Source organism: Octopus sinensis, linkage group LG14 (genome assembly GCF_006345805.1).
Source record: "Octopus sinensis linkage group LG14, ASM634580v1, whole genome shotgun sequence".
Taxonomy (NCBI): domain Eukaryota; kingdom Metazoa; phylum Mollusca; class Cephalopoda; order Octopoda; family Octopodidae; genus Octopus; species Octopus sinensis.
The window spans coordinates 29,478,149-29,491,517 of NC_043010.1; the positions used below are offsets into that span (position 1 = coordinate 29,478,149).

Here is a 13,369-nt window from a genome sequence, read left to right on the forward strand (position 1 = left end):
TGGACACCGGGGTCGCAAATCGATTTACCCTTTACCCAAACTTGCTGGCTTTGAGCCAAAATTTGAAACTAGTACTTACAATACAGTAGCAAAGGTACAAAGAAAGAAAGAAAGAAAGAAAGAAAGAAAGAAAGAAAGAAGGAAGGCAGGAAGGAAGGAAGAAGGAAGGAAGGAAGGAAGGAAGGAAGGAAAGAAAGAAAGAAAGAAAGAAAGAAAGAAGAAAGAAAGAAGAAAAAAGGAAAGAAAGAAAGAAAGAAAGAAAGAAGGAAGGAAGGAAGGAAGGAAGGAAAGAAAGAAAGTTAGAAAGAAAGAAAGAAAGAAAGAAGGAAAGAAGGTAAGACAAACTCTACTTGCGTGGATTTGATCTCGCAAGAATCCAAGGAATACAGTGCAGCGCTCTACAAATTCCCCCTGTTCATCGTGCTTTCTGTGGAATGGTAATATGGACAAGATGAATGGAGAACATATACTCACACTTGTCAAAAGACAATTCGCGGTTTCTGTAAAAACGTGAACCACTTGGTCTTGAGTTGCACGTCTTGGTAAACAAATTTTTTCACCGGAAAAAACATATTCGTTTGCGACAATAGTATTGTCGAAATACACAGTCATATTAGTGGCAGCGGGACTCGGGAAACTAGAGTAGATTTTAACACCTGTTGGAAAAAATAAAGAAACAATGTAGACACACAAAGGAGTAAGAATTTGAAGTTCAGTCGATGATGACAGATAGGAAGCAGAAAAGTGAAGGCTCTGTAATTGGTGATGTAATAGCAATGAAGACAGTGTTAGGTTTGGCATAGATGGTGATTGTAATAATAAGTAATAATGACCTGAAGAATATTCTAAATGGGCTCCACCTTCAAGGTTATGCACTGTTTATCTTGATATGAGATCACAATGTCACGCAGATATGGTTGTGATGCATGTGCCTGATGTACCCTTAACAGACGGGCTATGCTGGACTTCGTATATTTTACCTCTGTGTCATTTTGATAGCATACACTGCTCTCTCACTCAATAATAATAACAACAATAATAATAATAATAATAATAATAATAATAATAATAATAATAACAATAATGATAATTAATAAAATAATAATAATAATAATAATAATAATAATAATAATAATAATAATAATAATAATAATAATAATAATAATAATAATGAAGATGATGATGATGATGATAATGGTAATAATAATCTTTTCTACTATAGACAGAAGGCCTGAAATTTTGGGGGAAGGGGCAAGTCGATTACATCGACCCCAGTACTTAACTGGTACTTAATTTATCGACCCCGAAAGGATGAAAGGCAAGTCAACCTCAGTGTAATTTGACTCAGAACATAGTGACAGACGAAATACCTATAAGTATTTCACCCGGCGTGCTAACGCTTCTTTCAGCTCGCTGTCTTTACAATAATAATAATAATAATAATCTTTTCTAAAATAGGCACAAGGTCTGAAATTTGAGGGGAGGACACTAGTCGATTACATCGACCTCGGTACTTGTCTGGTACTTAATTTATCGACCCAGAAAAGAAGAAAAGCAAACTCGGCCTCAACGGAAATTGAGCTCAGAACGTAGTAGCAGAAGAAATACCTATTTCTTTACTGTCCACAAGAGGCTACACACAGAGTGGACAAACAAGGACAGACAAACGGATTAAGTCGATTATATCGACTCCAGTGCGTAACTAGTACTTAATTTATCGAAAGGATGAAAGGCAAAGTCAACCTCGGCGGAATTTGAACTCAGAACGTAGCGGCAGACGAAATACCGCTAAGCATTTCGCCCGGCGTGCTAACGACTCTGCCAGCTCGCCGCCTTTCTAATAATAACAATGATGATGATGATGATGATAATATAATAATAATAATAATAATAATAATAATAATAATAATAATAATAATGCACGTAACAAGGTGTTAGCTATAAATTCCTTAGCAGTTCCAGTTGTTACTTATAGCTACAATGTGTTGAACTGGAATATGAGTGAAGTAAAGAATATAGATAGGAAAATACGCAAGCTGCTGAGTTGTAATAGGATGCACCACCCAAAGGCAGACGTAGATCGCCTTTACCTTCCCAGAGCCCAAGGAGGTCGAGGCCTGATCCAATTTGAACTAGCTTACAACCACAATTGGACTGGCCAAATATCTCGATATAACGAATGACTGGATGCTAAAGCTTGTGGAAAATCACGAGAGACGAAAGAAGCTTCATTCTATCATAAAGGAAAGCAAACAATTTGCTATTGATCTCGTGCAGGATACCCAAACTGAACAACCCGAGGGGAGTACGGCAACTATTGTTGCAAAGAAGGTGAAAATAATGGCAACGAAAAAAGCGCACGAGCAATTGGCTGATAGGTGGGAGGAGAAACCTCTGCACGGCAAATATGTGGCCCGCAGCAAACAAGCTGATGTTGACCAGAGCAAACCCATCATGGCTACGGAGCTCAGGGCTAAAAGCAGAGAGCGAAGGTTTCATCCTGGCTGCTCAAGATCAAAGCCTATTAACCCGGAACTACCTGGCCTATGTGATGAAAAATGGAGCAGACCCAAAATGCCGATTCTGCAACGACATGATTGAAACAGTGGACCACCTAATCTCTGGATGTAAAGTCTTAGCACCAGTGGAATATAAATTAAGAACATGACAGAGTTGGCCAATATCTACACTGGCTAATAAGTCGGCATTACAATATCAAAACTGCCGACAGTGGTATAATCACCACCCTGAGGCTGTAACTGAAGGAGAAAATGTAACCATTCTGTGGGACTTTCCAGTACATACAGACAGAGCCATCAAGGCCAATAAACCAGATATTGTTGTGAAAGACCAAACAATAAAGTTTGCTTATTGATCGACATGAGCATACCCTGTGATCATAATATCTCAGCGAAAGAGTTTGACAATCTCAGAAAATATAAAGACCTACTCATTGAAATTGAGAAAATGTGGCATCTCAAGGCGGTTACAATACCAGTGATCGTAGGATCACTAGGAATGATCAAGAAGGGAACCGAAAATTATATGAGAATGATCCCTAGCTTACCATCCCTGCAAGAAGTGCAAAAGATTGTCTTAACTGGTACATCACACGTATTGAGAAGAGCATTGTCGATGTGAGAACTGTTGCTGCTCATGTATTTTAATATAACTAAAAAAAAAAATTTTTTTTAAATGAACGAACTATTGAGTTTGGTTTAATGGCCTACCAATGTATACTATGAGTTTCTTTGCCCTAGGAGTCGGGAAGACACTCGGCAAGAAATGGAAGCAAATTTGAAAGAAGAAAAATAAAGTAATAATAATAATAATAATAATAATAATAATAATAATAATACCACTAGCCTTAATACCGCTCTCGAAATTGCTCGATGATGTACAGTATGGCTATAAATGTTTGATAAAAATAGAAATCATCTCTTTTACATGGATGATTTAAAGCTCTTTGCAAAATTAACCAACAACTACAGAGCTTACTAGCAATTGTTAAACAATTCAGTGATGATATCAGGATGCAATTTGGTCTCGATAAATGTACAAAAGCTTCTTTCATCAAAGGTAAAATGACAGAAATATCCAACATTAATCTTGATCAGCAGAGTGTCATAAAGGAGTTAAAACCAGCAGAAAGCTACAAATATCTTGGGGTATTTGAATGTGATGGAATCAAACATTCAATGATGAGGGGGAGGATCAGAAGAGAATGTTATTGCAGGGTAAGGGCAATACTCAAAACAGAGCTGAATGCTAGAAACAGGATCGAAGCGATCAATACTTTAGCCATACCGGGCTAAACTAAACGCAAAAGAAATCGACAAAGGAAAATCACAGCAATGGCTGAGAAGCTCAGGACTCAAAGCAGAGACTGAAGGATTTTTAATTGCAGCAAAAGACCAAAGCCACAACACCAGAAATTACCAAAAACACATAATGAAAAGAAACATAACAAGTAACTGAGGAATATGTGGAGATGGACATGAAACAATAAATCATATTGTCTCTGACTGCCCAGGCCTGGCTAAGAAGGAATATATTCACAGACACGACAGAGTTGGGACCTAAATACACTGGAAAAAAGATGGTATAGGGACACGCCAGCAAAGGTCACAGAAAATTGTATTAGTTTTCCTTGCTTCTGAAGTAGGTATTTTTGCAGTCCTATGTTGGTTATTTTGTAATAGTTTTCTAGCTGTATAAGGCCTTTAACACCTTCTATACGTTGTATATATAACCTTTCTATATCAGATTTTGGGTGATGCATCCTAAATCTTATTATTTTTCTTGTTTTCCTGTCTATTTTGATTAGTTCATTTAGTGTCCAGTTAAGGATATTGTAGTTGTAACTTATAACTGGGACGGCTAAAGTGTTGATACCTATTATCTTGTTTTTCGCATTGAGCTTTATTTTCAGTATTAATCTTAACTCGTCTATAGTATCCTTTTTTGATCTTCTCATTCATTTGTGTGTGTTTAATCGTATCTAGTTCAATGATTCCTAAATATTTGTATTCTGGCTTGGTCTAATTCTCTTATTCCATTTGCTTTATCTAGTACGATGTTGCTACTCTTAACTAACTTTCCTCTATTCAAGGTTGCTTTGGCACATTTTTCGAAGCCAAATTTCATATTTACTTCTTTGGTAAATTAGTGTGGTGTATGTTGTAATGTTTCCAGGTTGTATCCACATCCAGTTCTATTTAGCATGCTAGATAAAAGTGTCAGTGTCGAGCAGAAAAGGAGTGGAAAGGGCGTGTCTCCTTGGAATATTACTCTTCTAATAGGGATGGCTTTGGTTTTTATGAGTCCCCTCTTTTGTTTGGAGCTGTAGCACTGTCTGCCATTTATTCATAGAGAGTTTTATATATTTTTTTGATTATTGGTGCTACCTTGTTCATGGCTATTGTTTCTAGGATCCATGTGTAGGGGATGCTATCAAAAGCCTTTCGGTAGTCGATCCAGAGCATACTTAGGCTTTTCTTGTTTCAGCGGCTATCTTCAGTTATGGTTTTATTGATTATTAGTTGATCTTTATAGCCGCATGAGCCCTTGCAGCATCCCTTCTGCTCCTCTGGAAACAGCTTGTTTTCTTCCAGATGCTTGCTCAATTTCTGCGATATTATTGCAGTAAAGGCTTTGTAAATTGTAGGGAGACAAGTTATTGGTTTGTAATTTTGTGGGTTTGCCGTTTCAGTGAATTTGGGAATTAGGATAGTTTTCCCTTTCGTGAGCTATTCAGGCATTGTCTCTGGCTCTGCTAGTATGTCATTAAATTTTTCCGCCAGCTTTTTGTGTGTTCCTGTCAGATATTTTAACCAGAAGTTGGGGATCTTATCGTGCCCGGGTGCCTTCCAGTTGCTTAGTTTTTGCAGTTATTATTATTATTATTATTATTATTATTATTATTATTAAAGCTTACCACATCACTGACAAACTGTACAAAAGGATGCAAATTCATACGCAGAAAAACAAACAAAATGGAATACTAATTTAGCAACGCAAAATATTAATAATATGTACCAACGAAAGTCATTTTAACACAGCCTTATAGAAAATTTGTCATCGACAACAACAGCGCTAGCAACAGTCTGCATGCACATATCATTTCTACTGAAAACAAAAACTATGTTAAATAGACATTTTCTGTTGCTTTGTTCAACAAGAAAAATTTCGATATGAAACGTTTTCCACGTGAGGGTGCCAAATGCTAGGAAACATTTTATGCACCAAACTGGGGCCAGCTTTCCACAAGCTGGCTCGTGAGTGGAGGAAAACAAATTATCTCTGTCTTGTGAAAGCAACCATGAGTTTTCTGATCCTATTCAAACTCAAATTGGAAACTCAGTGAACTAACCTCCATTGAGAAAGCGAATACATGATACTATGCGTATCGTTTCTTTAAACGGAGCCTAGTGATAGCTCAGTCCCAAATAGTAGGCACAGTACGAAAGTCACTTTCCCATGAGCTGGTTCCGCAAACTTTGGAAAGGAGAAGCACAAGAACCACTGTCAGGGATATCAGTAAGGATAATAACCATTTTCATGGCAGAATATGAGTTGATGGTAAGCGTAGATGTAATATTTGGCAATATGTGGTCAAATAGGAACACCACGGACATACTTGCCTTCATGATCCTGAAAAACCCAGAAAACAGTATCAGAACTGCCTCCTGTATTATGTACCGTGAGAAAAGACATTAAAGTTCAGCAACCAATGTAGACAACTCAGCTGTTTAGATATGTGAAAGGAAAACTCATCTAAAAGCTTTTTCCACAGAAAGTCCGAAATCAAAACAAGAACATGTCATGGTGGTTGTGCTCTGGAGTGATATCAGGTACAACTAGTGGCTTGGAAAATGAAACTGTCCAGTCCTCTTTACCAAGAGTGAGCCATACCACAAACAACCAGCAAAGACACGGCTGGCCAACCAGAGCAACAATAACTAACACTAAATCAGCAGGAAGCGCGCCTCCACAGCAGTACTAGCTCATTCCTTATGAAGATGAAAACCAGAGGCTGCTGGAAAAAAGCAGGTTTCTTAAAAGGAGAATAAAAAGAAACAATGGAAAAAGACTAAAATTGCAAGATGGAGTATATTTGCTGCGGAGACCTCTTGCTACCGAAGGAGAATCCATATCTTATGAAGGAAAGCCAATGGCCTGTGAGGTGGAACTATCCCCCATTACCTGAATGAAATGAATTTACAGCCATTTGTAAGAAAAACAAAATTCTAATAAAACGTTTAAACAATGTATACAAGGAATACCTAAAAGATTTACGAATGGGGGAGGAAATGGGATGAGATCTTAAGCAACAGAAAAACGGCAGAATAATATTTCAAATCTCAGATGCTATATTTCAACGACCCAGAAGACGTAGTCCTTCATTTGTCGAATACAACACAAGAATTCCTCATAGAAGAGTTTATAATCTTTACTCCTGAGCAATACTCTGATGAAACATACCGTAGGTGTTATCAGAGAAGTGGATCATGATCACTGCAAGTGCAGGTTTCAATTTTACATGAAAATAAGGATTTATTTATTGTGTTTTATCACAATTTTTGAACATTTATTTCTGTGTAAAAATTTTTTCGTAAGCCCCTTTATAACGTTACTTTGTATTCTATCGTATGTCTTCGATTCTTTGTGGTTAATAAAGAAAAGATTATTAATACTATTATTATTATTATGATTTTGTTGTTGCTGTTGTTGCTTATCGACAAAGCTGGACATGCTTCGAAAGCTCCGTGCGTTTGTACATCATGTCGTTTTTAGAAGTCCGCTGCCACTACCACCAATAATAACACAAATAAGAATAACAAATTCAGTGTTCCTGTATAGTCCACCTGCTGCCATAACTAGGTAATCTAGTTATGAAACCTCTTCGTTGTCGCTCGACACGCAAGAAATAGTAGTCAAATCTTCCTTAAAACAAACGCCACTATTTTTTTTTAAAAAGTGAAGATAGATAATGTAGTCATGGATACCTTTAAAAAGATGGAATGGTCACAGCTGAAATATTTTACATCATAGATTTGTTCCATCAATGTTGACCTTCGTCTAAACAACATCAACTACAACTACTACTATTGTTAGAAGCCAATAGACTTGATATTGATATAAAAGGCAACATTCCCAGCCACACTGCAACCTATTCAGTAAAGTACTATAGTGTAGTCCAATAACAGACAGATACATGAGAATCGAGGGATCGGTGGATCTCATCTTGTCGTCTAATTCATTGGCTTTCTACCTTCCGTACGGTTTATCGATCCATCCAGAATTGACCACATCGTCAATACTTTCATAATAAATTCCACCATATCACTACTTAACTACGGCCAACATCATCATCACCACTACTTGGCGATTTCAATACTCACCACTGGTTATATATACACCGAAAATGTTGATCACAGAGCCTTCTCCAAGATTCGTTTTCAGTTTATCACCAATTGCATTCGGTTCACAGAGGATGTCATCAGTGGAGGTGTTATTTCTTGTTGTCCTGGACAGTGTGTATATACAGTTCTTCCACGTTGCACCATCACCGATGGCAACATCTGGCAAATAGTAAGATTCAAGAAAAGTTATAAGTAAACTGTGGTGACAAGATTAGATGTCCCTATATAGATTTGCAACATTCATATAAACAACACTTTACCCTAAATGTACAGTAGGCGATAGCATTAAATCGGGTAATGAATTAGTCTGCTCTCCCCGATAGGCTTTCACAGAGTTTACCGCGCTCCAAATTTCACCCACGAAGAATAGTTTGGGTGACACTATGGTAGAATGTCGCGTACAATAGAATTGAACCTGTTACTGCGAAGTTGTGAAGTGAATTTGTTAACCTCACACTCATACCTGCATCAAATCTGACATAAATCTACCAAGCGCATCACTGAAATTGGCGAACTGACACGATTCCTTCCTTAAATATGTTAAATCTACAAAATCGACCCTGATTCCTTTATATAATTAGTGCATGGAATCAGGACAATTGGCTCAAATACATCAATGGATATCTTTCAATGAGAAACAAGTAAAACTTTATAGGGCAATAATCTTCTTGATGACAGAATCTATTGGTATGTTACTGGTATATCATCAGTCAAGTGTCTTCCCTGTATTCAGGGATAGGCTTGCCAAGACTCCAGTTCCCTCTATGTTGTGCTGCATGCATACAAATAGCCAGGTTCTTGTTTTCGGTTCATTTGTTGATGTTGTCAGTCTACAAATGTCTTTGATGGTCTTTTGCTCTCTTACCCTCAACACTTCTTGTCAGGATGGTCTTAAGCAATGAATAATTACCGGTTCATATTGGTACATCACTGGCACATATTTTATTGTGTACAACCAGATGCGATGTTTTAACACAGCAAATAATATCTATTAGTAAATCTTCTGAAAGTCTATTTAACCTTACCAATGGTGTTATTCACTTCTGTAGTGACGTTGTCAATTCCGATAAAATACACGTGATATGTATCGTTGAGATTATATGAAGAAATGTTATCTGCAAAAATTAAAAGAAATCATTATATCAGCTGGTATTTGATGAGTATAAAATTTTCTAACGTTTCATCTATTAACGTTGAAATTAGTTTCGCTTTGACATTGTAAACCTTCAAATTTCGTCTACTTTACAATAATTTCGAAAGTAGAATGCATTCGTTCTACATTGTGCTGTTGCATAAATCGTTAAGATATATATATATATGGAGAGAGAGAGAGAGAGAGAGAGAGAGAGAGAGATGGGGGTAGAATATTTGTTCAGTTACAAAGGTGACACAATTGTGTTTAAACATTACAACGTCTTACTGTGGGCTAAATAAGAATGTAAACACTCTTTCTCAGCTGTTCATGTGCAATAAAAAGAGAGAGTTCCTTGACAGACCGTTTCATAATTCGTTGATCACTCCTCATAGAAGACGGACCAGGCTCATTTCCTCAATCAACAGCATGCATCAGCTACTATATAAACCAGTCATTAATTAGACTAGCAACATGGTAGATGCTCTCATATGCATATTTGTACTTTGATAATTTAATTTGTAATTAATTACGCAGCACAACAGCATAAATCAGAAGAACTGAATGAAATATGTTTAAGCATTATAAAGCCTAACCCATAGAAACTGTGGTATGTTTAAATATGTTTCAGTTTTGAATTACCCTTTGTTGTGCATAAAATAGAAAATGGTGCTGTTGCTGTTGTTGCTATTGTTGCTGTTGTTATTGCTGTCGTCATCGTCATCGTCGTATTTGAGTAAGACCGGTATGATCATGGCAGAAATGTCTCTGATCATCGGTCTGCTCGAGAGGGTATCCTGAGATTAAACAATAATAATAACCAAAACAACTAAACTCAATAGTTTTAGTGCCCTAATATAATTTCTTTTTCTTTTTTCTTTTCTGTTTTTTTTTTTTTTCAGAATTTATTGAACAACTATCAGAATAAGCAAAATAGTCCCCTTACAACGAATATCAAGCATTCAACAAACACTGGCATGAAAAGGCTAAGAGGGAGGGGGAGAGGAAGGAGAATGCGGGTGGAGAATGAGGGAAAGCGAAGAGAGAGTAGCAGAGAAGGGGAGGACTTGTTCTAAAATATTAAAACATTAACTTACCTTTAGTGATTATTCGTTCCAAACGAAAATTAGATTTATTTATATTCGCATTCAAAGTAGTAACTTGAACTGCTGAATAAGGCAGAGGCGGTGGGCAAGGAGCACTCACTGAAAAGAACAGTGAAGTCATATATACATATTCATGTATGTGTTTGTGTGTACGTACGTGTGTGTGTGTGTGTGTACGTACGTACGTGTGTGTGTGTGTGTGTGTGTGTGTGTGTGTGTGTTTTTGTTTATTTGTAGATTTTCTGTATAATCGTAAGTTTCATGCTTTAGTATTTCGCTATTTTCAAATACTTCACCAGAAAAGCTACGCGTCTTCACAAGTAAATTAATGCACATTCATACATACATGCATACATACATACTCTTTTACTCTTTTACTTGTTTCAGTCATTTGACTGTGGCCATGCTGGAGCACCGCCATACATACATACATACATACATACATACATACATACATACATACATGCAAACATACATATGTGTGTGTGTGAGTGTGTGTGTATCAAAATAAGCAACAGAATATCAACTAGTGTTGCATATTATGTTGTATACAACATAATTAATATTGTTTATTAACAATCACTCATAGTGGCCCAAAATAAAAGTTTCTCTGTATTAACATCTTAGGTTTCTTAGCGTCTTGCTCCTTTAACTGGTAATTAACATCACGATTTAAAGCCTTCCCCTACCCAGCCTCTTTTTATAGACAGATACTTTATATCCAATTGACTACTCCTAATGTCTTCTTTCCTCCCTGAGGAAAAGGGATACAAATGACAATATTTATGACCATACCTAGCCATGAGCTGTCAACTCACTCTTGTCCTTTATTCATAATAGACACAATCTTCTAGTCTTAAATTTAGTAGTTGATAAAGAGATAAATGAATTAGAAATGAATTAAAATTCTTTACAACACTATGACCCCAATAGTTTTCATGCGATTCTCGGAATATTGAATATAGCAAATATGTTTTCCTAGTTCCTTGATACTTTTCAACATTGCTTTCTGCAATACGTCACAATAAAGCCTTGAATCCATTGTTCTCTCAATAAATGTGAGTTCTCTCACATCAGCCGCACTCATGCAACTCTAAAGCATATCAGTTCTACCGCCGGATTACACGGTAGGCACGGTGCATTTGTCGCTATTATCTTCACCTGGTCGTCACCATACTCGTTTAATACCATCTGATCCAAACAACTTGATTTTAGTCTCGTCAGAAAAATGATTTTATTCCAGAACTCCTTCCCCTTACTCAAGTGGGTTTCGGCAAAAGAAAGATGACTTGATTTATGCCTGGTAATGAGGAGAAGCTTACTACGAGGAATGCGTTCATGAAGGCCATACTTGTTCAAACTTCAACGAACTGTTTGGATGGATACACTCTTTCCACTAACAGAAGATACTTCTTGGGCCAAAGATGAAGCGGTACGACGCCTGTCGTCTATCCCGCAACGTTGGATGTAGCGAATATCACGCGCAATTAAAATAGAAGGACGACCTGGATGATGTTTATTGCTTAGCCATCCAGTAGCTTTGTACTTCTGAATTACTTTGGCAACTGTGTTTACAATATTTATGTATGTGCTTGCTAATTACCTTGTATCCTAAAGCATTCTTGTGCAAATTAAAAACAATTTTCTTCAAATCTTTAGATAATTATTTTCCTTGTGGTGCCATTTTAATCTCAAAGATTTCACCACGATACACAAATCAGAATTCCTGCAGATGCAATAGCAATAACCAGTGCAAAAATACCTTGAGAAATAATTTATTAGAATTGAAATTATCAGCAGTATCTGATAAAGTGTATAAAATATCTGGTAAAGTGGATAAAATATTGAATATAATAAATTTGCTTTAGGGTGTACATATTTTTGTAACATTTGGAAATTAATATTTCGTTCATATCTTTGAAACTGTTTATTGTTTTGTGTTCCAAATTTGTATAATGCATTTTATTCAGTATAAATTTCCTTCGATATTATCAGAGTAATAGCAATTTTACTGAAATCTTTTAGGGGTGTACATATTTCTGTGAGATACTGTATACATACACACACACATATGTACGGTGCAAAATAGAGCCGATTTTCGAAGAAAAGGGTTCCCTGATTGCGGACTTCCCAGAAAGTTAAGGAAGGCATAGTGTCACATCCATACAGGAGGTAGGAGAGTGGATGCCAAAAATTTTAGGCCTATCTCTCAGAAGTCATGCTGTGGCGGCCAGTGAAGCCCTCTACAAGGAGACAGTAATAGTGAGTGGAGTGCCTCTTGGGGCTACGGCTGTTTATGGTAGCTTTTTTTGGACATGCCATCAGTTACACAGACAGTCACACTTACTAGCTAGTAGTACAGGCAGTCAAGAAATCTTCTGATGCTAATCTACAGAAAGACCTAGATGCCATATATAAATAGGCTGAAGAAAACATACAATTTAATACAGGGAAATTACAAGTCCTCTGTTTCCTGCCAGCTTGTGCTAATATGCTGCCATAACGATACTATGGATCAAAAGGAGCGACAATCTCGAGTCAAGTATAATGCATGTTCTAGAGAATGATATAGTCACAACGTCTAGTTTCACGCACATATCGCCAAGGTGGTGGCAATGTGCAAGCGAATGGCCGGATGGATTCTGAGAACTTCTAGCACAAGAAACCAGGAAACTATGCCGGCTCTATGGAGATCATTTGTCCTTAGCCATCTGGACTACTGCTCTCAACTGTGATCACCTCACAGTATCAAATTGACAGCGGAACTTGAGGCAGTTCAGTGGTAATACACCAGGAAGATTACATCAAAGGAACAGCTGAGTTACTGGAAGAAAGTGAAAGAGTTACGACTCTATTCTCTGGAGCGAAGACGGGAGATATATATACATATGGAAGATCCTGGAGGGATTGGCATCAAACTTTGACATCAAGTGCTAAACCGGCCCCCGAATCGGACGTCACTGCACTGTTCCAAATGTTCCAGCCATCCTGTCTAAAGTGAAGACCATGTTCTGCAATAGCCTGGAATTCAAGGGCCCATGACTATTTATTATCTTGTCAAAACATCTGACAGATCTGAATGGAGTAGGGGTAGACAATTTCAAGAAACACCTTGGTCTCTTGCTGTCTCTTAAGGTCCCAGATAAACACATATACCACGGCAAGAAATTCAAAAGAGAGAGCAATAACGAAGTCTCTCCTTCACC

The 13,369-nt window shown here is 37.2% G+C and overlaps 1 protein-coding gene across 1 annotated transcript; it reads right to left on the bottom strand.

Moving 5' to 3' along the window:
• Window positions 1-415: 415 nt before the first annotated feature.
• Window positions 416-11,354, bottom strand: LOC118766050. Its single transcript, XM_036509204.1, has 6 exons — window positions 11,288-11,354; window positions 10,155-10,262; window positions 8,951-9,040; window positions 7,905-8,084; window positions 475-656; window positions 416-427 (listed from the first exon to the last, which is right to left on the bottom strand). Exons 1-6 carry the CDS (start codon window positions 11,352-11,354, stop codon window positions 416-418), a joined length of 639 nt encoding a protein of 212 aa, XP_036365097.1.
• Between the last annotated feature and the right edge of the window lie 2,015 nt (window positions 11,355-13,369).